Below are 26437 nucleotides of genomic sequence, written 5' to 3'. Positions count from 1 at the left end.
AGTTAAGCATTGCTTTTCTGTGTGTTTGTGCTAAACTTCTTTTTTCGGTTTCGTGATTTATATATTTAATCAATATGGCATCCAAGAAAAAGTGATAGTAGCAATAGAAAACGACAATGCCCTATCGCATTTGAGAAAAATTTTGATTAAAACAGTAAGACAATCAACTTTAGATCAATTTCTTGTTCCTTACCAAAAGAGACCTCGAAGAATCTGCCGATGAAGTTCTACCCGTTATTTTTTTGGAGGGGGATTTCCCTTCTAAGCATTAAGCTCCATATATCTCCACTCCTCTGCCACCAACTATAACAAACGAAGGTATGTACTGTACAGTGCTATTTTATTAAATAAAGTTTACATGTTTGTTGATGTAATGATAGATGTAGACTATGTTTTCTTACATTTTCATCAAAGAAAACCTACTGTATTTTACAAATAGTCACAAAAATTTCAGAGGCTAGAACGGATAAATTGTATTTGCATTAATTTCTACGGGAAAAATTGCTTCGGTTAAGGAACGGAGTTGTGAAACGGATTAAGTTCATTAACCGGGGTTCCACTGTAATACCTTTACAATAAATGATGCATTGTAAAGGTGTCTTCCACTTCAGTCTGTTCTATCATTAATTCTATGACATTAAATGTATTAAACATATTAGATTATTTTGTATTATTTAATACAAAATAATTTAATATGTTTAAAATTTATTAATAACATTACTAGTTAAAAAATTCACTTTGAAACAAGTATATTAATGAATAAAATATTTTATTTTACAACACAGTTAACTACTGATGTCAATACTATAATATAAACGAAAATGAAAGTATGATAAACCGTAACATTGTAATTTTACAACGAATATGAAAAAACATATTTACTACTAGTAAATATCCAATTAAAGATAAATGTGACAATCAAAACAAAATTTATAATGATGCATTAATGTTTTTGAATTTTTAATAGGGTTTATGTGTATTACTGTAATCCTTGCCATAATTTTTCCAAGATGTAAAATTATTATCCATTCTGGAATACCTATTACTGGATTCATAATCGGAAATTCTTCTATAAGATTCTGCCCCAAAATCTGTATTTTGGTGTTCATATTGATTATTTGTTGTTTTTCTTGATGAAAAATGATTGTTTTGGGGTCTGGAATTATTATATCTGTTATCTTTAATTTTTTCATTAAAACTATTGAAATTATCATTGTCGTGAGACCTTCCTCTAAAATTATTGTCCTCATAATGTTTCTTAAAATTGTTGTTGCATAATTGTTTGGCATCATATTTGTTTGAATCATAACTTCCATCCTGCTGGTTGAAATCATCTGTAAAATTTCTTGTATTTAAATTGCTGGTGGATGGTAATGAATTGTAATAATTACTCTGGGAAGAATGAAATGATTGGTTAAATCTCTCTGTGCACACTTCTGGTCTCCTCATTTTATTATCTAGATCTTTATTCATTGCATGACAAAATGAACCATCCAACAAGGAAGGAAACTGCTTATCTTGTACATGTTCAAATCTTTCATTAAAATCATTGCATTTAACATCCCTTGAATTTGTATCATAATTTGACATTAATGAATCAACCTTCTTCAATTCCATTAACCCATCCAATCCTAATTTTTCATTTTTTATGCCTTCAGCTTTTATTGATTTCAGTACCAACTAAAAAAATAATTTTGAAATAAAGATTATGGTTAAATTGGAGACAAATAAATACAAATAATTCATTTTACCTCTCTAATGGGAGCTGATAGATTTCGTAATTTATACTGGATTAACGAATGTGTTAACGAGTTTATCACCTCAGTTACTGTTTCGGCATCGTCGTCGTTTGTAATAGAGAAATTGTTCTGAAAATAAATTGAAAAATATTAATTTAAAAACTGTTAAGAAAAGTATTCAACTAAACAGTATTCAACTTAAAAACAGCTGCAATTACACAGTGAAGTCAAGAATGTTTTTCTTACATTTTTGGCAGACTAAATATTACGCATTATAGATGTTGAAAACAAGTTCCTTATGAATCAATATAGAGTATTTTTATATTGTTATCATGCTAAGTTAAGTTGTATTTAACAAATAACATGCACTGTACATGCCATGCTCAGGTACAACTTCCATAAAATAGTGATTTTGAAAGTACTGTATTTGTGCTTCACCATAGCAATATTTTTTTAAATAAATAATATGGCATTCTGGAAATCAAACCAATGCAACATGTCATCAACATTCACAAACACTTTCTCAGCTGACGACTTGTAATATGTGAAGATTTTGAAAAAAAAAAAGTTTGTATCATACAGATTTTGAGAAATGTCACATGTAAAATTTGAGAAAGAATATTGAAGAATGAATTAAATTTTTGATTTTATATATTGAGAAAAGGTATCAACTTGATACTTGAAAAAGTGATACTGTGTGTGTAAGCAGAGGTTTAAAAAAATAGTAACAGACACATTGCCATCTTGTTATAGTTGCAATTAGGAATGTTCTGATACTGATACCATATCGATACTTCTCTTTGACACAGTACTTTTTGTATTCAATACTTCTAGTCTGATACCAGTATTTATACTTTACTTTGGGTATTGGATCTGGTATCATTACATGGGACTCCTTCAACTGGACAAGAGACATCAGGGTGACAAAATAAGAGATGAACAATAGACAAAATACAAATTATTTTATTTTCTTTATAAAAATCACCATTCTTTTCTGTTGATCTACTACCAGGTAAATTTAAATAATATTTTTTTAAATCTAATCCAGCAACTTCAACCTTTAAATTTCCGGTACAAACGACGAAAATTAACAGAAAAAAACTAACGTTTTCGAATCTCCATCGAGATCTTCTTCAGGTTCGTTAATGGAATGTCATGAGAATAGAACTCTTTTGAAGTTCAAAAATCGAACATCTCAAAAGAGTTCTATTCTCATGACATTCCATTAACGAACCTGAAGAAGATCTCGATGGAGATTCGAAAATGTTAGTTTTTTCTGTTAATTTTCGTCGTTTGTACCGGAAATTTAAAGGTTGAAGTTGCTGGATTAGACTTTATATGTACCGGTAGTCACGAGTGAAGTTTGTTTTCAATAGATAGCTATGCCGGCTAGAGCTTACAAGAAATTAACGTTGGCCTTAACCAAAGCAAGGGCTAAACTGAACTTTCTTCTGGAATGTAAGAAGAATAACGTGTATCCCATGTCTATATTCAGGATACGTCTACCATTGGGATGTGAATCCTTAATACCGAAACTTAGATTGTTGTGTCTGAGAAAAGCTATTAGAGCATCTAGGAAGAACGTATACTCCTGCCTCAACAAGGTGATCGAAGCAGAAGACGACCTCTTTGAACATAACCGGGCGTTCCTACAACTTGAAAATCAAAAGGTAGCCGTCTTTCAAGAAATATTGGCAAGAAAATTGGCCCGTAAGTACAAGAAGAAATTGGAGTGGATAATGAGTAAACAAAAACCCAACAGGAGAAAGGCACCCCCCACACCACTTGTCTGCTGGGACGGCATTGTTCCTCCAGCTTGCCTAATCGAAGCTATGGCGCACGGCCCGATGTATACTCCGGGCTCGTCGAGACCAATGCTGGAAACAGTTATGCCGGATATTGAAAGAATGGTGCACGGATTGGATGAGGTCTACAAGGAGCATTACAGATGGAGGGCGGCCATGAAAATAAACCATAGCAGGCGTAATGAAAAAGTGAACTTATGGTGGCAAATAAGAAGAACCAAGAAATGGCTTGCAGAAGAACGTATTATTCTACTAAGGGCGGATAAGAACAGGGCATTGGTTCTACTCAAGGAAGAGACCTACAAGACAATGATGATGCAATACATCGCGGATACTGAATGTGAGCAGGTGACTGATAATTATGTGAACAAGCTACAGGCTCGGGTGGTACGGTTCACGAGCACACCCCTTGCAAAAGCGCAAGGTTTGGACAGGGCGGTGGTCGCGTCACCAGATACGCCCAGGCTCTTTGCTTTTGCGAAAACGCACAAGCCTACGCCGGCCCTCAGACCAATACTGGATAAAGCTAGAGCCCCCACTAGAATTCTAGAGAACAAATTACACCGCATATTGGCTGGACATCTAGAACAGTATGCTTTAACGGTGAAGAACTCCAGAGAGCTGGTCGACGCGTTGAAACATACACAGCTAACAGAGAGCGCTCACCTCACGGTGCTTGATTTTCAGGCTCTGTATCCATCCATCAAACTCCAGCCTTGCTTTTGCGCCCTCAGGGACGTCTTGCTGGCCAAATATAGTCTTCCGGCACACCGCAAGCATGTACTGGAACTCACACACCTAATGTGCTACAATTCGCTGTTTAGGTTCGGCAATACCACATATCTACAAAAAAGGGGGGTACCCATGGGGAAGCCCAATTTCGGGCGACCTATGTGAGTTGGTTATACGGCAATTAGAGAGGGATGTCGTTCCCATGTTTACACCTGACATTATTTTGTACCGTAGGTACGTGGATGACGTGATTATCATATGGAAGGGCGAGTCGAAGGTCGATGATTTTTTGCACATCGTAAATAACAACCCGTTTGGTCTAACGCTCAAGCTTGATCAAATATCGGACACCAGAGTGCATTTTTTAGACGTCTCCATTCAGCTCGATATAAACAATATTGAAACGCGGGTGTACTACAAACCCGGCTACCTACCTATGTACATACCCGCTAGGTCGGAGGATCCGTACCCTTATAAAATTGCGGCGTTCAGGGCGTTAGTAAATAGGGCATTCACCCATAATACTAAAAGGGAAGACACGATCGCAGAGCTAAAACACATTGAAGACATTGCCACTAGCCATGGATACAAAAGTAGCCTTATCCGCAATTTAGCTCGTAAGTGTTGTAATATAAACACAGCGCATCACACCTCCGCAGGGCGAAGTGATCCTAACTCGAGCCCCGACCAGCACACGGTTGTACTATACAACAAAGACCTCCATTCCTTGTACAGGGAAATAGCGCTAAGGAAGGGCACCAAGTTAGCGTACACGAGAACGCCATCTATCTATTCGCTTCTCAGAAACGCCAAGGACAAACCGAGCATTTTAAGGGCACCGGGCGTTTATAGTATCCCGTTAAGAGACCACAGATTCCAAAGGGACCTAGTATATATTGGTTCTACCAAGAGATCCCTCCAAAAAAGGGTTTCTGAACATAAGAATGACGTTGCCAAAAAAAGGCACACCACCGCCCTGTCGACGTATGCCACGGACCCCGATGTAAAAGCGGACTTCGATAACGCCACCCTCATTAAGAAGTCGTTCAAAACGGACCACATTAGGGCATTGGAGACCCTGGAGATTTACAGAGCTACCAAATCGGGGAAATGCATTAATTACAAAGACAGCAACGTTTTATCGTACGCGTGGCGATACATCTCGGAGGTCAATCCACGATGGTAGACATGGTTTTATTTCCTGCATTGATATTTTGCGACGTTACGTTAGTAGACTCAGGTCTATTATATCAATCTTATGTTTTGCATCGTCATCGCACGCTGGAGATGTTCGATTTTTGAACTTCAAAAGAGTTCTATTCTCATGACATTCCATTAACGAACCTGAAGAAGATCTCGATGGAGATTCGAAAACGTTAGTTTTTTCTGTTAATTTTCGTCGTTTGTATCGGAAATTTAAAGGTTGAAGTTGCTGGATTAGACTTTATATGTACCGGTAGTCACGAGTGAAGTTTATTTTTTAAAAATGAGTTAAACATTTTGTAATTTTAAAGATTTTAAAATGATTTTATAATTAAACATATTTATACATGTTACCTATATTTAAACAAAAAACAAAAAAAAATGATATGAAATTCAAAACAAACTTTTTATTTTAAATTGATTAATTCATATTATAATTGTATGCAATGCCACATAAATATTCTATTATGTTTTCCATACCGTAATTTAAAACATTTCTCAAGATCTTTCAGCCAAAAATACATGTAAAATTGCTTCTAAATAATGAAGATAAATTTCTGTATAATGAATTTTTTTTTAATTTATAAGAACCATTGATCATTAAATTACTCCTTCTGGGTCGAGTTCAAATTTAGGTTCAATTTCAGGTATCAATCCGTAAACCCTTTGTAAAACTGCAACCCAGGTGTGGGAAATAGTGGTCATTAGCTTTAAAACCCATCGTGTAATCCACACATGGCTACTGGTTGTAAAGAAAGGAGAGAGAAATTAGGTCAAAATGCAGTTGTTGACAGATAAACGATTTACAATTAATTAATGTCAAAAACATTAGAAAAGTAATAATTTTGATAACTGCAATACTAATTTTTGAGGCTAGTAAGATTTTATTTTATTTAATAAGTCATCTAGTTGGAATTTGAAGAACTGTTAATAGAGTGTTTAAGCATTACTAAAAAAATTAATGTGTTGCAAGAAGTTGATAAAGGCTCAAAAAAGAAAGACATTGTAGCAAAGTTTGGAATTCCTGTGAGTAGTTTTTCAACCATAATAACAAATCAAATAAATTTTGAAATTAGCTGATGAAGCAAGACAAACAGGAAAACATGCTAGAACTTGCATTTATGACAATGCAGGTAATGTTGTAATGTGTAATGCTCTTAATAAGTGTAAAGCCTATCACGATAAAAGAGTATTTTTTAATTGTTCTGTGCAACAAAAAATTACAATTGTTTTTATGAAAATGTAATTAACTAGGTTGTAAGTATCTTAACACACAAATTAAACTTATTTAAAATGAGCATTTATTTATTGACATCTTCACAATGCTGGGTGGCAATTTTTATTTCATTTAAAATATATGCTATCCATCTCAAATTAGTACTACAGTGTCTCGCCCCGAACATCATACTTTTCTTTTAGCAATGGAGTTAAGCCAATCATTTAATGCCTTTCAGGGAAAATTTTTGAATTAAAATAACGTGACTTCCAGAGTTTGCATTAGAAGTTCATATATAGTTAATTGGAGTTTCCTGCCCCTAAGCTTTCCATATCTGGTCTTGAATTTCATTTATCTAACACTGTTCTCGAAATTCAGGAAAGGCAGGCAGATGAAAATGACAATGGGAATTGATAGATTTACAATTTTTTTCAAATTGCAGCCCAATTAAAACTACATTTATATTACATTATTACTGTATATTACATTTATATTAATTTAAATTATGTAAAATAACAAAAAAACTTACATTAAAATAATACTTTATTTACCAAAAAGTGTAATTTCTGTAAAACAAAATTTCCCTATAACAAATATTTTTCAGGATTAAGCAACTTTGTTATATATAACTTTGACTGTAAATAAGAAATATCCCCCAAATTGTATGCTTGCTAAGCATGCAAAAAAATTAAGTTTCTGACACATAGTTAACCATTGTCCACTTTGAATCACCCAGTTGTCATGTACCATCATTACATTTCTCACAGAAAAGATGGTCTTACTGAAACTGGATTTTACACCAAATCAGAAACTGAAATAGAATTATACACTATTTTCACTTAAGTTAAATTCATATAAAAATATTAATGAAATATGTTACATCAAATTTAATTTCCAGAATCTATGGTATGCTTAGAGTTCTGATTACTATTTATATATAACTATTTAGTTAAATATTACTTGCGGTACTTTTGTTTGTTAATCAACTTGGACCATCAGGAATGTTTAAAATGAACTAAAACTTGTATATACTTGTTTGCACTAATATTTGTATAAGTTGAACACAATGAAGAACTTTCAATGTAAAGACACTGTTTTACTTCTTCACCAGTAATTTATTATCCACCTCATCCCATGTATAGTAGTATCCACTGAGCCATTTAGCAGGATTGTAGAGCTAGGGCTTCCTTTGTGTACACAAGACTTTATACAAGGGTAAAGTACTGACTGATGCACTGACTTCTGAACCAGATAGCAAGAATTCCTGGTGTAAGCAACAAAATATTAATTGCTGCTCTGGGGCCCACCCAGCCTTCATTGTAATGAGTACAGTATCTTCTCAGCAGTAAAATAACTAGAAGGCAACATAACAGACTGAACAGCAACAGCAAGATTTCCAGTTTCGATACCCAACGCTGATACTGTTCGATATCAATATTTTAAGATCGATACCAATACTAATATCGGTACTTTAAAACTACTCATGATAACAATACATATCTATACTTTTGTGTATCCAGACATTCCTAGTTGCAATGTGGTTGAGCATCTGTTACCAAATTACTATTTTATGGACTCAAAGCAAAACACAGTGTATTACATACTCTTTCCAAATTTAATTTATATTACCACATATTTACATTTTATATTTCAAAAGATACTGTAGATTACTAAAATAATTTTGGTTGAAAATATATATACAATACACTCCCATATAATGCACTCCCGTAAAATGCAAATTCGTACAACACAACAAAAAAATTGTGACTAGTACTCATACAGCGCGATAAACAGTCCCGTATAACGCGTAAGATAAATTTAACATTTTCACATAGTTTCTGATTTTTTGTTTAGAAAAGCAAATGTATACACTTCCCTGTTGTTTATATATGAATAGTAAAGCTGATAGTTTAAAGAAGTAGCGGTTTATAAAAAAATAATAATACATACTCATTTAAAGATATGAGGAAAATAATTTTACTCAACTTAAAATAAAATTATGCACTTCACTGTTTAACATCTATTCACTATTGGAAGTATCAACAAATAAGTTCCAATGATGCCATTGTGTTAATATTGGTTGTACAGTACAGATTTATTGATAACGGTTACAATTTACAGTCTCCTGAATTTGCATAAATTGATCTGTCCCATATAACGCGATTGCCTACAACGTGGAACGTATGCTAATATGTAAATGTTAAATTTATCTCATATAACGCAGGGGTATCCCCCACGTTATACGAGAGTCTAATGTGTGTGTGTATATATATATTTATTTATTTAGTGCTATTATTTTAATAAAATGGACTTTTTTCTGATGCATACTGCCTTCAATGATCCAAATGCATACATTCAATCACTCCTGCATTGCATTTGTGTTATACAATGATGCTACTATCCTGTATTTGTTGTTCAGTGAAGCATTTATCTATCATATTTGATACATGTTCTAGGATCCTGGTAATAAGTATTTCAGAATGCATTAAAAGTTAATAGTATGTATTTTTTCATGTGCTACAAGTTTGTAATTGATAATGTTTCTCTATTTTTATTAGGGATTGAAATTACAAAAACTTTTTCCAATAAAGAGCTGGAGGGGATGGAAACTTGCACCATTATTTAGTACATGCCCAACAGTATACATTAATAGAAGATCTATGGTGATTGTCCTGTTAGTTTCTCTAGACAGAGCCTTTTATTACTGCCCTGTATAATTACTGCACCAGAAGAAAACAAAAATTTTACTAGAATATTGTTCAAATTAAAGAATGAAAATGAGTAGTAGACTTTAGATATGTTTGGTAAAAACCAGTCTATAGTTTATTGTATTGGAGTAATATTATATTTTAATCTCAGATTATTCATTACTTGTAGCAATTATCAATAAATAGTTTCATATGTCATGTCTATTGTAAGTCATTCAGTTTTTAGGAAAAAAATTAATTAAAGTAGAGTCCCTCAAACTCAATTTAACATAGACTGAGGAGATGATGAGTTATTAAAAATGAGACGTTTTACAGCACAGTGATGATTCTAAATAGCAAAATTTTCAAAGCTGTTGTATGTGCAAATTCATATACATATACATATTAACTACAAGTGAAAATTTCTATTCGCAGTTAAATTTTAATTTTAAAAAATATTGTGTATTCAGTTGCTACTTTTGGGTTTTTGACATTTGACTTGTGACATTTTGAAATGGCACTTTGGAAAAAGGGTTATATTCTTTTTTAATACATGGAATTGATACTATTATCAAGTGTTGCCAGTGAAGAATGATAACTTATTTGATCTTAGTGTTAAATTATAGCAGTAAAAATTAATTACTTTTGTTTTTTTTTTGAATGACACAATGAGTTTTATGGAATTCAAATTATCAAGAGTCAAGTTTTCAGGACTCTACTGTTTTGATTTATATTAATTATTATGCCTTTGTGTCCTTTTTTTAACTAAATTTAAAATTTATTTTGTATACTAGTACTTTCTATACATTAACAGGATTTATTATACTTGAAAATATGGATGCAGGTATTTAGTCTTACAGATCAAAAATAATGTTCTTTATATAGTTCACCTGAACACATACACTTTAAACTTGTGTTTCGGACTTGTTCGTCCCTCCTCAGCAGGCCTTTAAACGACACTTTAAATTCTGTATTTCCGAACTTCTTTACATTTCCAATTAAACTTAAATTTCTGTTTAGGAAATTAAGTAGAAAAGAATAAACAAAAAGAAGAATGTGTCAAATTGTATGGTTGCTGTGGATCGTAAGTTTAATTGGAAATGTAAAGAAGTTCGGAAATACAGAATTTAAAGTGTCGTTTAAAGACCTGCTGAGGAGGGACGAACAAGTCCGAAACACAAGTTTAAAGTGTATGTGCTCAGGTGAACTAAATAAAGAACATTATTTTTGATCTGTAAGACTAAATACCTGCATCCATATTTTCCAGTATAATAAGTCCTGTTAATATATAGAAAGTACTAGTATACAAAATAAATTTTAAATTAAATGTTTTGATTTATATCTTTGAAATTCTCCATAATATATAAATTAATATTAAATGTCTTCAATATGAACAAAGTGTTAAAATGTCATGTATAGGAAGTAAATAAAATAAACAAAATTTATATTTTTGCAAATATTAATAAAATATAATTTTAACATATTAAAATCTTACCAAATGCTTTAAAACTTCAACTTCAAAGCTATTCTGTTTGATATGTTTTGACAAATCGTTTCCCAATTCCACTGAAGAGCCAATGTTATCTCTAAATTCTGAATTTATACTGCTTATTTCATAAGGAATTTCCAAACCATGTAAATAATTCTCACTGAAAAATTCATAACAGAATTCAAAATTATGAAAGTATAATAAAATTTTCTTAAAATAAATAAATTAAGATAAATTTTATATATATATATATAAAATTTATCTTAATTTATATTTAAATATAAATATCTTAATTCTTCATTTATAATTAAAATGATAAATATAAATATATTTTAATCTTAACATATTTTGTTAAGTTCAATTCTTCAGATATTTAGCAGAGATGCTAACTGGGAAGAGAGCTATCAGTAGTGCAAGCCATGGTTTTAGAGGAGGAGTAATGTCACTATCCTTGATTCTTCTGATATGATGTTATCATTCCAAACTTTGAGATATTCCAACTAATTTTATTTTAAAATATGTTCTAACGTTTTCAAATTATAATGCTAAATACATAAATAGATGGCTGGATGGCCAAGCAGTTATGGTGATGGCTTACCACTCTGGGGGACCTTGGATCAACTCCAGACAGGTAAAAACCCTAGGAATTTTTCAGAGGGTTTTCTGTCTGGATATGTTGAGTCCTATCCCTCATCATCTGGCAGCCTCATTGCGGGTCCCTGATAGGCTTGATAATAAGATCCTCTTAGTGTCCACAGGACAGAAAGAATTAAAAAAAAAAAAAAAAACAGTTGTTTTCTGTGGCAATTTCAAATGCAAATGAAGGCATCTCACAGATATCTTCAGTTGTCTTATATTATTGTCTGGTTAATGTAAAAATATGGCATACGGCATATGAGCATTAGAAAAATCTAGTTGGTCATATGCTCAGACTACAGACTCTACCCTTCTCCTTCCAGACTGACATAATCATAATGCACAAGCAAAAAAAGATTAAGACAGAATGGAATGAAGTTGTCTCATGTTGGTCTTCTTTGTTTCAAATTAGGGAAACAGTTAATTAAGCAAATACAGTGCTTAGACTGAGGACTGTTTCCCAATTTGTCAAAAGGAGAGAAAATAGAATGAGGCAGAATGCAATGTTTATAGATGGAAATTAATGTGTAAATTTATACACTGTCAAGTGATGAAAAAGACATCTCTTCCATTCTATTGCCTCTTACATCATAAGAGCAACTGAAGAGATTTATAGATGCCAAGATAATAATTGCCAAATATAATGCCTCTATCAGAATAAGTTGCTGAATAATGTAACAATTATTAAGATTTGTACGTGTAGCAGCATCAATTATTAAATTTAATTACTATTTTATTTTATAACATAATCTAAATATTACTTACTCATTAAAACAATTGCCAAAATAATTTTGCCTTTTGTTAGAAGGATAATTACCACTGGTTTTTCTTTTTCTTGGTTTTATTTTATTTTTTTCACCAAAAGTATTTCTGGAATTTTCTACAGAAATTAATTTAATCTATTATAGTTTCATTATTGTTGTCAAAATAATATTAAAAAATTATAAACGCAATAGAAAAACAAGTACAGAATATATTATAACTCAAAGTTAAAAGTGTGACAACTGGAATGCAAAATCAAGTTTTCATTCCACAATAAAAAAGTCATTCATTCTGTTGTAATTTGGGGGCACAAAATTTTAAATTCTATTTCCAGGTTAAACAAATTACAAGTAATACACATTTTATTAGCAATTACTGGTGAAAGAACATAATATATGACAAACTTCTGTATTTCTACTAAACATTCTCTCTCTCTGCATTTTTCTATATAAGTTACACTCAAAAAAAGATTCTACAGTTTTAAATGTTGTGGTAAACTTACATTTATCACTTGAAGTTCTTGACATAACTAATGAAAAGAATATCTAACTGAATAATAAATCATTTTTTGATTATTTATTCAAGTTAAATATCTTGGAAAACTATTCAATTGAATCTTTTCATATACATAAAAGTGTCAGTTTCTCATTAGAATATGAATATTCTAATAAATGGAAGATGAAACAGTCTTTAAAAATAATTTTTATACTGGTAATAAATTAATTAAATACTGAAGAAAAATATTTAATTATTGTTGGAAGAAAGGAAACAATATGATTATTACATTCCTACAGGCAGTAGCTGTTATCATGTAAGGCCATAGTTTAGTGTGGATTTAAAACTAAGTTGAACAAAATTTTTCCATGCCAAAATAGGAACTGCAGCTGATAAATACAGGCCCTCTATTATTAAAATTACTTCAAAAATTACAGATGACCATTATTAACAATTTATTAGTATATTATTAGGGCTATTGATTTGGTGCTTAAATTTCTCTAAAAATTTTGTTTTCACAAACCTAATAATTAAAATATGTTTTTGTTAAGAAAGTATATGCAATTTAATAGTTAAGTTGATGTAGAAGGATCAAGCACATTTTTCAGGTAAACTAATTAAACAAAAGTTCTGACAATCACAATTTTATCATAAAACTTACTGCATTGTAAGTCATAATTTTGTGACAGCCAGATAACTAAGATGGTTAAAGTGTCAATCTCTATTTTTAGGGGACCTGAAACCAAACCAGAGTGGGTAATTTCAAGAATTTTTAATAAGCAGAGATATGTCAGGTCCCAGCTTTCATCACCTAACCACTTATGGGCTTGGTTGAATACATGACAGGTATAGAATAAAGGCCCTCTTAGTGCTCACAGGGCAAAAAAAGTCAAAAAAAAAAAAGAAAAGAAAAAATAGCTGCAATTTTGCTTTATAATTAAAATTGTTTTTATGATTTCAATATTTTATCTCAACTTCTCTTTCAACCACAATGGTAGTAGTGAGAAAGGGAAAGAGTCTGCTATCAAGGCAGCAGACTCTTTCCCTTTTGTGTGGACATCTACAGTAACTTATTTTATAACGTCATACATGGAACCGGAAATTTTTTGACGTTATAACCGATCTTCAAGGTCATAATTTCAGTCTCATAAAAAGTACCAAGTATGTTTAAGAATCTACTATAAAATCAATTATAATTTAACATCATATGTATTACCATAAAATTATTTCTTAATGGTAATACAGTATATCGTATCTATTATAGTAATAATAATTTAGAATAATAATAATAAAAATGCAAACTAAATGTTTTTTTAAATCAACTCTTTTTACATTATTATATCTAAGTTTACATCAATGTAATTAAAAATTTCAAAAAATACCTTTTATAAGAAATTTCTATTTGTCTTAAGTTTTGTTAATGGCAGCACTTCAGGTTTTGAGAATAATGTCGAATTAAAAGGCAACAAAAAGGTTAAACTAATGTATGCCAATTAAAAAGACACAATAACAATATTCACTTAAAAAAAGTCAGTTATTTTAAATTGTAGGCATTTTTCACCTAAAAATTGTTTATCAATGTCATTTTCTAAATCATAGACTGTTCATTATTTCCGATAAAGTTTTCCGAGACCTATAAAACATTTTTAATAATCTTATTGCGTTACATGCTTTCCTGGTTGATAGCACTGCATTTTCTCTGTCTGATGTTTCATCTTCATCATCATCATCCACACTTTTTTCATCTGAAGATTTAATTTGCTCCATAATATCTGCATCTGTATAAAATTTAAATGTTATTAAATCTTCATCTACACACACATATTCAGTAGCAGCAGATGACAAAAATTTGTTGTTTTCTGAACTTTGTAGTGTTTTAATTAATTCTGGTACAGGAATGTCATTGTCCTCATTATTGTGATCATTTATAAATGTAATAGCTGTTTGAGTATTACACAATTTTGCATGGCAAAAACAGTTTGCTATTATTAGCAAACTAACCTTACACCAAGATTTTTCCAAAAAATCAACTGCATCTAATAAAGAAATTGCAATTTTATTATTATCTTCCATATTTGTATAATTTTTTGTAAAAGAATTTTTCTGAAATGAGATTTAAGGCTTCTTATAATTCCTTGATCCATTGGCTGAAGTACATTAGTACAATTCAGAGGAAGGAATTCAAGTTTAATGCTCTTTAAATTTTCTAAAATTGGATGTGCTGGGCAATTATTGACAAAGAGTAAAACTTTTTTCGTTTACCAATAAGTTCTCTATCCCATTTTCGAATTTCTTCTTCAAAAATCTCAGACGTCATCCATGGCTTTTTGTTGGTTTTGTAATTTACTGGTAGTGTTTTTTATGTTTTTGATTTTCCTATTACAAGAAGTTTTCTTTTGTCTGTACCAGTCATATTAGCACGAACAAAAGCTGTTATCCTATCTTTTGCAAGTTTTCCACCAACACACTTTTCGTTTTTAAATTTAAATGTTTTGTCTGGTAAAAGTTTGTAAAATATCCCAGTTTCATCTGCATTATAAATGTCTTCATCTGCATTATAAATGTCTTCATCTGCATATTCCTTCCTTAATTCAGACCACACATCTCTTAACCAGTTTTCAATGTCCAGTTAATTTACACTTTTTGCTTCTCCACATACTTCCCCAAAACTTATGCCATGTCTTTGTTTAAAACAGTCTAGCCATCCATTAGAACATTTAAAATTAGTATCACCTAATAGTCATCCAAATTCTTCTGCTTTTTCCATTAGTATTGGTCCATTTAGAGTAAGTTGGAACTTCTGCATTGGTTAAACCACTTAATTAGATTGGCATCGATATTGGTTTTTTCACATAACTTAATTTTTTTCACTTGTCCCTTGCCATCTTGATAACTTTTCAAAATTTTCTTTGTTTTTTATTATTGTGCACACTGTAGATTTTGCTAAACCAAAGTCTCTGCATACATCTGTTTTTTTTCTTCCACTTTCAACTGCTTTAATTATTTCTACTTTGCAGTCTAACATTAATGCTTTCCTTTTTAAGCTAGCCATTTCAACTGATTTGGTGCTAAACTACTGTACAACATGAGTGACTATGAGAACTAACAAGATCGTCACGTTGTTTAAAGATGTGACAAACCTCACCCCACCGAAGTCAGGTGATGAGAGTACCACCCACAGTTCTAGGAAGTGGACTCTGACACTAAAAACTAAACATGTAATACATGTGTTTTCTTTGTTAAATAAAATTCATAATCTAATTTTGTTAATCTGGGAGTGCTTTAAATATGGGCGTTAAAACAGGGTTTTATGTTGTTACAAGTGAGTTTTTTTAACATTATCTAGTATATAAAATCATGGGACCGATGAAAATTTGATGTTATATTAGGGTTGTCGTTACATCTGATGACATTATAATCGGGTTAAACTGTATTTTATACATTACCTAATGAATACTATTAATCCTACATCATCTACAAACAGCATTCTCCAACCAATGACTTGTTCTATTTTTTAAATTTTATGCATTTTATTCTATTACAGAACTAATCTAACCCGACAATGATTGTTTAAAATGGTAGAAAATGTTTATTTCAGCATTAAAGTACCTTTTCTGTGCTGGATGTTGGTGTTTTGATTGTGTATTCTTAATCTATATCCAGTTTATCAAATAAACTGCATTATGTTGTTTTTAAAATATTTCAATTATCTTTTTTTCTGATATTTTTCAGTACAATACAAGTCTTAAATATCAAATAAATACTTCTATGTACTGTACATACAGTATTTACAGATTTCAGTAAAAACATCTCAAGAATTTAATCACACAAAGCAAATTTAAAATAATATAAACTTTCAAAATGATACAAAAAAATAACATATATAAAAATTTATATACAGATTCTAACTTTTTATACACTTAACTACCACATGATAACAAAAAAGTCTCATTAATAATTGACATAACACAGGATGTCGATATTGATTGTTTATGAAAATCAGGAAATCCAAATTAATAAGAAATTATAAAATGCAATTTTCTTTCCATCTCAATTTAAATTATAGAAAATATAATGGAGGTTCAACTTCTGTCTAGAATTTTTGTAATGATGATGAAATTGTGTATTATGTAGTCCAAATTTATGTTTCTTTCCTAGATACACCCCGTCCACACACTGACACTTCTTCCATTGTTTTGACAATGATGCTATGCCTGCAGAATATAAGCCTTTTGGCCAGTATCTGAGCACTGCATCACAAACTTTCTGACTTCAGAATATTCATACTGAAGCCAGAGAGACTTCAGTGTTCAATGTTCTATTTCTCAAAGTTTTCTTCAAATGATGGAACAGATAATCACATGGTGACAAATGCAGTGTGTTGTTTGGGTAATTCTGAATTTCCTAAGTCAGTCTGTTGATTGCCTTCATTGTGCACAGCACCATGTTCTGACACCAGCCTAAAAACTTCAATTCTTTTGGGACAGAATCATTGCCAAAATGACATGATTGAAATCAACTAGAAAAAGAAGCAAATCTGGACTATGTAACATGTATAGTTCCACCACCAGTACTGAAATTCTGGACAGAAGTTGAACCACCATTGTATCTATGTAATGCCATGTCACTTGCATAGCAACGTAATTAATTACTCATATTATTAAAATATTGAATAGCAAGCCAATATAAAATTGTATAATTAATTTTTACATTGTGATTTATTTGAAATGATTATAATATCCTAGTGATTTTCATAAATTCTTTTTTAATTGTTCAGTTTTATTTATGTGACTTTATATTCATATCAATATTGCATTAGTATGAATATAAAATTTATAATCATCAAAACTTTAAAAGATAATTCTTAAAAGTGATTTATTTTGAAGTAATTTACACCATAAAATAATAATAAATTCATTTAATTACTTGACTTACTCATTTCTATAACTTTTCTGTTTCTAATATTTGTTTGTCGCTTTAAATATCCTCTTGATATAGAATGAGAAAGGGAACTCAAATTTGGCTTTGTCTCTGAAATTAATTAGTAGTTCAGTTTAAATAACAAATATTACAATTATTACAAATATTTATAAGAAAGTGATTTAATTAAAAGAATTTTTTTTCAAATTGTAATATTTTATAAAGAGAAAATCATGCAACAATCTTATATGATAAAAATAAAGTGTGTTAAAATTGAATTTCATATTTGTAAATCAAATTTAAGAGTGTTTTAAATATGAATATAAAAATAAAATTAATGCATAACTGAGCTTTAAATGGAATAAAATAAAAATGATAGAATAATTGATCTCTGTTAACACATCTAACAGATTATCAAAACACATTTTCTGTTGCCAAGATAATTTACTGAAAATAAACTAATGTTTTCAGCCTATTTCATAGGCCATCCTCAGGTTAAACAAGAAAATTGAAATATCGGCATTCCAAAAATAAAATACGTGTATTTAAATACAAAAAAATAACAACAGAATAAATAAATATCCAACTCAGCTTTAATACACCTTTCTTGCTGAGATATGTTTAATCAAAACACTAACATTTTTGATGTAATACAATAGGCCATCTTCAGGTGTAAACAAAATTCGAACATATTTTGAAAACAACATTTAAACGACAGAATGTTTGAACATTTTTAAATTTAAATTTAAAACAAAATATTAGATAAATTAACAAATAAATAATAAAAGGTTAATGTTACCCTTGGTGCCAAGATGGCGGCTCGTCTCTGATTCCAGCAAGGAAACAGTGGGACGCACGTTCTAACCTAACCTAACCTATTCTATTCTAATAAATTACCATAATTATTAGAGTAGGTTAGGTTAGGTTAGGTTAGAACGTGCGTTCCACTGTTTCCTTGTTGCAATCAGATGAGCTGCCATCTTGTCACCAAGGGTAACATTAACCTAATAAAATAATATAACAAAATATATTAAATGGACTAAAACAATAACAATATAAATAACATAAATAAAATAAAATACACAAAAAATGCCTTGAAGTATAAGGGCAGGTGTGGACTAAGAATTTTTGTGTTTCAGTTTTCATTTTCATTTTTATTTTATCTATGTTATTTTATTATATTATTTATATCATTATTGTTTTAGTTCATTTAATATTTTGTTATATTATTTTATTATTTATTTGTTAATTTATCTAATATTTTATTTTAAATTTAAATGTAAAAATGTTTGAACATTCTGTTGTTTAAATGTTGTTTTAAAAATACAAGGGTTATTTTTTCTCGACCTCCACCAACCCAAAATAAAAGAAACAAGAATGAAGAGCAAAACCACTTTATTTGTAGAAAGTAGTTACAGTCTTCACCTATTTTTCCATATAATTGCCTTGTCATTAAGGCAGACATCATACCGTGACACCAGCTTTTATATACCCATGTTGAAGAATGTTGCCGCCAGGCCATTTAGCCAACCTTTAACACTGTCAGTCAGTGGTATACAGAATGGACCTTGAAATTTGAGGAAACTCCTCACTGTGCTCAGAAATCATGTACCGATGCCTTACTCACACCAACTGATCCACTTCGTCCACCAAATCATCAGTCATCACACACTTCCTCCCTTGACTGCACTCATCATGAATGTTGTCGTGTCCTTGTTTGAATTTCCTGCACCATTCATGCACACATCTGCAGCTCATGAGGTTCTCACCACATTACACATTCTTCAACGAATTTCACCTCCGTTCAGCCCTTCAGCCTGTAGATATCGATTTACTGCTCGTACTTCACAGTTGGGAGGAGACTGGATTGGTGGCATCATGTTTACATGTTTACTGCAGAGTAGCAAATGTCTAAAATAGCTTGGCACAATGCTAAGAGGTGAGGGAATATACTACTCACTAGGTATGCACCCTGTCTCTGTCTCACATGCATCCAATTTTTTTTTCATGCATTAGTGGAGGTTGAAAAAGTAACCTTCATATGTTAGAATTTTGGTTACATGTGAAGATGGCCTATTGTATTAGGTCAAAAACATTAGTAATCAAAACACTAATACGATAGTATTAGTGTTTCTATTAAACATATCTCAGGGAGAAAGGTGTATTGATAGTTTATTAAATAATAACAGAAAATAATTTTGTTAACACAAATTATTTTTAATATAAAGTTTCTCCATTCCTTGTGAAAGTCCTTTAATCCATGTGGATAAAAAGACTTTCACAATAAAAATACTTTAATCCATGTGGATTAAAGTATTTCTATTTTTGAGACTAATATTTAACACATTCTGTTTTAAACAAACTGATGATCACCACCAAGAAAAAGTTTCTTCTCTTAATACAGATCTGCATAACTTAACAGTAGGTAGAAAGTCAAAATTAAAATAGGCCAACTTCTACTGGTTGCAGATAGAATTTTAGCAGCTCACTTTCTAAGTAAAAATATAATTAATGAATGATTAAACTATTTTGCAAATGAATCATATTATAAAAAAGGGAAATTTCAATTTCTCTACACTTTTCACAAGCCACCTGAAATCCTTTTGCAGGCTGCAAGTGGCTCATGGGCTGTATATTGAACAGTCCATGAGCCACTTACCTTAAAAAATGCCTTAATGCAAACCAAAACTTTTTAAGATTCTCAATTATTGTGCAAGTAAGTTGAAGATTTTAGTCTGTCAAATGTTAATTTTTGCATTGTTTAAAAGTAACTAGTAGTACAAAATAAAAATAAATTACTTTGAACTGCTTTGAAAAAATTTTACAATGGTGTATGAAGGGATGATATAAGAGGACATTTTTACAGTTTGTCCAATAAAAATTTTATTTGTAAAATTTTTTCTTCAATATACTTATGTCCTGGCTAAACGACTTTTTTTCTTTGATTGCTGCTTGAATGTTCAATAGATGAAAAATGATTTAAATTTTTTTTAAACACAAATCTTTCCATCCACAGAAAAGAAATCATCAAAACGTGATTTATTTTGTACTTGAAAGTATGGTAGCTAGAATGGACAAAAAATCGCAAATTTGATTACTTTTTATGAGACCAAGTGACTTGTTTTATCAATTTGGCAAAGAGATTCCAATTCAAGTCAGTACCAGTTAGAGGATTTTATCCCAAGATCCCGACCACTTTTTAGTCCCAAAATTTTCAGGATTAAGTTTTTCCTGATCTCGAGATTTTCAGGATTGACATCATTTTAAAAAAGTTGTAAAATAGACTGCATGAAGCAAAATGTTCAGTGCCAGTGCTCTTAACAGAATTGCTTGCCTATCACTTTAATATAAAACTTCTTGTATTTTGAACTAAAATGATAGTCAAGTAGTTCTCACTGGGTTACCTGGTAATATACTTCATTTTTGTATTTTTGTGAGCGTCAATTTTCTGGTGCAGTCGAGAGCACTTTTGGTTGGCTGTAGAGTTCTAACATGACCCTTCAAAAATTCTAATAAGTCTTCAATGGAGGAATATCATCACCCTTAAGTGAGCACTCCCACCAGCCTCTGGTTGTTGCATCCAATTTAAATTAAATAATAAACATAAATAATATGCTCGAGAACTCATCTATATTAAAATTTACAGCTTCTAAGTGCTTTCTCAGCAGCTGCATATATGTGCAACAAATTGAGAAGCAGACTTGGTGATGAGACACTGGATGCGTTGTTATTTCTCATATCATATTTTTGCAATTCAAATTAGAATGTTCCTATTAGATTAGTTTTCTTTATATTTAAGAAAAATGTGACTGATTATTATTATTTTTAAATACTTTTTGCTAAGAAACTTACTTTACTACCTACTTACTAGGTTGCAAGGACGATGCCAGCCAATGGGCCAGGGGGGCAAGATGATGTAAATTGATACAGGATATGAATTGTATGTAGGTAAAATAAAAACGATTCATAAAGTTTTAATCATTTACTATGTACCAGAAAAGAAATATCTTAATTAAAACATTTTTATTAACTTACAACAAGCCTAAGAAGATTATTTTAATTAAAACTTAGCATTTAAATAATTTTTTCAAATTTCTAGAGGAATTTGAATTTGATTTTCCTCTGTCCCCCCTGGTGACACCCGTGCTAGGTTGTGTTAAGGAATAACAACAGTAAGCCTTACTATTACTAATTGTATTTTGACTGTAATTATAAATGTAAATTTTTTTAATTATTATATAATCACATTGCACTAATTTTATACATTAAGAAAATACCAACAATATAAAAAATATAATACAACTATTATTTTATGTCACTGCATTTATAGCAACAGGTATGAACATGTATGTATGACATATACAGTACATACATGAGCAATTTACAAGTTCCAACTTGATGTGTACGTGCTCTTGTAATTTGATCTCCTTCTATAATACTCGCTGTGAGAGCATGTTTGAACGTGCATATGGATGCATTTGAACAAGTCGTGCTGTCACTAGTATAAAAGAGGCACTGGCAATTGCACCACTTCAGTTAAGTTTCGAATGCAAAGCGTGCATCTGGTGCTTTTATTTTAGTGTACAGTGAACTGTGAAACTGAATTTTTTTTTTAAATTTCTAATGCAAAATGGATAAATTTGTAAAAAAACGAAGTGAGCCATCTACATCCAGTGAATTGAAAATGATTTCATTATTGTTTCACAACCCCCCTTTAATATCACTGCAACCCCCAAGGGAGTCACAACCCCCAGGTTGGGAAACGCTGATTTAAAGAATTGGTTTTTTGCAGCAATTTTTTCCTTTCACAAGTCTGTGATTAGTTAAAGTAATGTCAACAAAGACAGAAGATACCCCAATAAAACCTTAGAAGGAGTTTCCCTTCAATTGTTTTCAGCCAACTGTGTAGTTAACTGCGAAGATTTACTGTAGAGTAGTAGGGGAATGTATTTACTGAAATATTTATGGCACAGGGGTGGTAACAAAACACTTATTGGCTTAAACAAAGTCAATCGACCTACAGAAGAGCAAATCAAAGCTAAGATCACTGGAAAACTCGAATATAACGCAATTTACACCGATCGGTGCATTTCGCATTACCGATGAACGGAGAAGTCACGTGATATACACCGATCGATAGCTAACCGCATGGAAAAGGTTAACAAATAACAAAAGACAATGGCTGTACACTAAGTGTTTAGCCAGAGGAAGGGGAAGGGGTGGGAAGAGGAGAAGGAAAGAAGGAAGATGAGGAGATAGAAAAAAGAGAAAGGAAGGATCCCTGAGTGGTGTATGTAAGATTACTACCTATAAATAGGGCCAAAAAACATTTGATAAAAGTTAAAATAAGAAGTTTACCAGCAGAAAAGTGAAAATTTTTATACTACTGTACTATAATGTATTTCAAAATTTAATAGTATAAAATCATTTAAATATAACAACTTACTTGTGTTGGATAATTTTGATGCAATTCTTTTTACTTGAATAACACCTTGACCTCTTTCTTTTTCAAGTTTTGAAGCACACGAAACAATTAATTCAGTTTGATCCTGTAGTTTATGCTCTTTTATCATGTTATATTCTTCTTCATTTATTGTTTTCTATTTAAAAAAAGATTTAAAAATCCATTATAAATGTATATTTTAGATACAGATCTGCTTAATTATAACTGCTGAAATGTTTATTAAAAAGTTATTTTATTTAATTAAGTAAAAATATTTCAGACTGCATCTGTAATAAATATATTAATGGCAATAAGAATATAAAAAGTTTCAAACATACATTTTAACATATTTTTATACTTTTAATTACTGCATGAAAGAAAGTACAAAGTACAATATTGAAGAATGTTTTAAATGTTCCCCTTTACATGTTCTAAACACATTACACAATTCTTTAAAACACAACAAAAAGATATTTGAAATTTATTTTCTCCACAAGTGAGTGACACTCTGGCACCCGACAATTAATAAGCACAACACTGGTTCCTTACCAGCCACACAAGTACACACCCTAGTCAGCACTGATCTGACACACCAAAGGGAAGCACACAATTTCTCCCTCCCTAGGTAAGAAAATCTCACCCCACAATCTTAAGCATATGATTACATAAACATACCTGACATGTGTGACAATTCTATTTAGTTGTATATCAAACTTAACATCCTCCCATCCACCTCATACCTTCCAGGGTTCAACAAGTTACACACACACGCACACACACACACACACACAAAAACATCTTTTTTACAAAACACAACTTCAGTTCTTCAAAGGTAAAACTCAAGTCTTAGATACACTCATTTAAATATACCACGGATGTGTCGGGGTGGAATTGTGTAAACACGATTCCCGCCCTTCCCTTATTGCGCCGATAACGATCATCGTTCCAAGAAGACGGTGGAGGGAGGGACTGACCACATGTGAACGGGAAAACACCGGGTGGTCGTCCGACACGTGGCCGACATGTGTGTACGAAAAGGAGAGAGGGACGCAGGTGGTGAAGGGAGTTCATCTGGTTACGTGATTCGGGACAGTTCGTCTCGTTACACCGTTCGGACAGGAGTTCGCCCACGATACGCCATCCGGACGATTGGGGAGAGAAGTTTCTAAGATCGTTTTGGACCCGAGCGGTGCCTTCAAGCAACGGAATATTCGCAAGGTGTCTTCCCGACGGACCTGTAACGGTGTTTTCCAACAGGACACACAGAACTTCATCGAGTATTATTGGCGCACCGGGTCGGTCGCCAATAGTGAACACATCAGACGTTTTGTGAACTTTACTGACGTTACTTTGAACTTTACTGGCGCAGTCACGACAGGATTGGAAAAGACACTCTTCGGGAAGACTGAGCTGCGACGCAAGACAACGCAGAAAGCGAACCCGGGAACAGATAGAGCACCGCCGGCAATCAGAGACCCAGGTACGCCATTTCACTCTCTTTCGCACAGAGATGCCGAAACGCGGAAAATCGCGGGGTTTTAGGGCAATTGATTGGGACGACGATGAGCCGGGGACGTCGGGTGTTCATAACGGAAACCGACAGGAAGATGGGTCGCGAGGTGAAGGCAGTCCGACCATGGGACGCGGGCCAAACGTGACGAGAGACCGCTCTAGGGATGAACTCGAAGGGCTTAGGCTGCAGATCGAACTCGAAAAGATCAAGCAGGAAACGGCGAGAATCGAGTTAGAACGGAATAGACAACGTAACGAGGCCCGACACTCTGAGAACAGTGCAGTCAAGGAAAATTTCGACGACTATGCACGGAGAGTAAAAGGGGCCCTTCCCAAAATGCCGGAAGGAGAGGAGGCAGTGCCATCGTGGTTTCGTACGGTCGAAATAGTTCTGGAGACCTACGAGGTACCGGAAGAATTGCGGGGGCAAATAGTTCTGAGCGTGCTATCGGAAAGATGCAAAGCGGCGCTAACAAGATTGTCGGTAGATCAAGTCAGACACTATCCCTCCTTAAAGCAATTCATTCTCGAAGAGTTGAGGCTTTCCCCTGCGGAATATTTGAAGGGATTCAGGCGGGCCGAACGGTATGGGGGGGAAACGTGGTCCCAGTTCGCGTCGCGTCTGAAGGACCTGTATGAATACTATGTAGATAGTAGGGAGGTAAAGACGAGGGAAGAACTTATCGAGCTAACGGTGGCGGACCATTTAAAGTCAGTCTTACCCCACGACGCGAGGAAGTACGTAACCTTGCAAGAGGGGAAGGGATGGAGCAAGCCCGCGGAATTAGCGAAGTTTATCGAGAAGTTCGCGGAGGCATCGGGCGGTAATCTGGGAAACAAGAAAGAGGAGAATAGGAACCAGCGGGACACCCAGGGAGAGATGGCGAGAAAGCCCGACCCGGTGACCCGGAATACTAGCGAGCGAACACCCAGGGCTAGCTGTTACTCATGCGGGAAGGCCGGGCACTGGAAGAGAGAGTGCCCTAACCGGAAGGCGACTAGCGTGCCCAAACAGGCACGGCTCGTGTCCGCGAGCAAGACGCCTGAGACGGAGAACCATTTAGTGGCAAGAGTAACAGCGTACGATCGGCCAGAGGCTGGGGAGTCGCCGAATAGGATTAAGTTAGTATGTGGCGGAAATCGACTTTCGGCTATAGTCGACTCGGGAGCGGAGATTTCTGTCATAAGGGAAGCAATGGTCCCGGCGTCGGTGATGGAAACGAAGGGCGAAATTCAACTGGTTGGGGCCTTTGGTCACCGGGTAAACGCGGTTTTGGCAACGTTCCCAATAGAGTTGTGGGAGGAAAGCAGCCCAAAGTCGCAGGGGCCGGTGCTGGTAACGTGTGCCGTAACGGGTGAGTTAAATCAATCCACGGACGCGTTGTTATCGGAAGAGGATTACCGAACGTTGTTAGACCGGAAGAGGGAGCTCCAAGGGAAAGGGGGAAGACACATAAGAAACGTAAGAATAAAGGGAAGTGGTCTCTCCCAAGGGAAAGAACCGGAACCCCACCCGGGTGCGGCGGGCGGCCGAGATGAAGACAGTGAGGGGGACGGGACGGATCTGCGGGATGCCCAAGTCCGAGACGATTCGCTCTCCCGGTTGTGGGAGGCCGCCAAACACGGGAAAGATGGGCTGGTGGTCAACGACGGGATACTTTACCGTCGGGATAGTTGGTTTGGCCGGCCCATCAAACAGGTGGTAGTGCCCCAAGAGCGGAGGGCAGAAGTTTTAAGTCTGGCCCACAAGACTCCGTGGGGAGGGCACTTAGGTAGTCGGAAGACAGCGGGTCGCATT

The 26437-nt window shown here is 33.2% G+C and overlaps 1 protein-coding gene across 1 annotated transcript in view; it reads right to left on the bottom strand.

Annotated features, from left to right (window-relative positions):
• Nucleotides 1-750: 750 nt before the first annotated feature.
• LOC136985686 (ras-related protein RabX-like) overlaps nt 751-26437 on the bottom strand; it is a 71466-nt gene continuing 45779 nt past the window's right edge. The window contains exons 8-13 of the mRNA XM_067283015.1: nt 23131-23284; nt 17700-17795; nt 12273-12387; nt 10878-11031; nt 1752-1868; nt 751-1680 (exon numbers count right to left, since the gene is read on the bottom strand). Of these exons, the coding sequence (XP_067139116.1) occupies nt 961-1680; nt 1752-1868; nt 10878-11031; nt 12273-12387; nt 17700-17795; nt 23131-23284 (1356 nt within the window). The 3' untranslated portion in view covers nt 751-960. The remainder of the gene's footprint in view (nt 1681-1751; nt 1869-10877; nt 11032-12272; nt 12388-17699; nt 17796-23130; nt 23285-26437) is intronic.

This window comes from Centruroides vittatus, unplaced genomic scaffold (assembly GCF_030686945.1).
Source record: "Centruroides vittatus isolate TY-2023 unplaced genomic scaffold, ASM3068694v2 contig_975, whole genome shotgun sequence".
NCBI classification, from domain to species: domain Eukaryota; kingdom Metazoa; phylum Arthropoda; class Arachnida; order Scorpiones; family Buthidae; genus Centruroides; species Centruroides vittatus.
The sequence above is the reverse complement of the archived record's forward strand: the minus strand, read 5'-3'. Positions and strand labels throughout refer to the sequence as shown.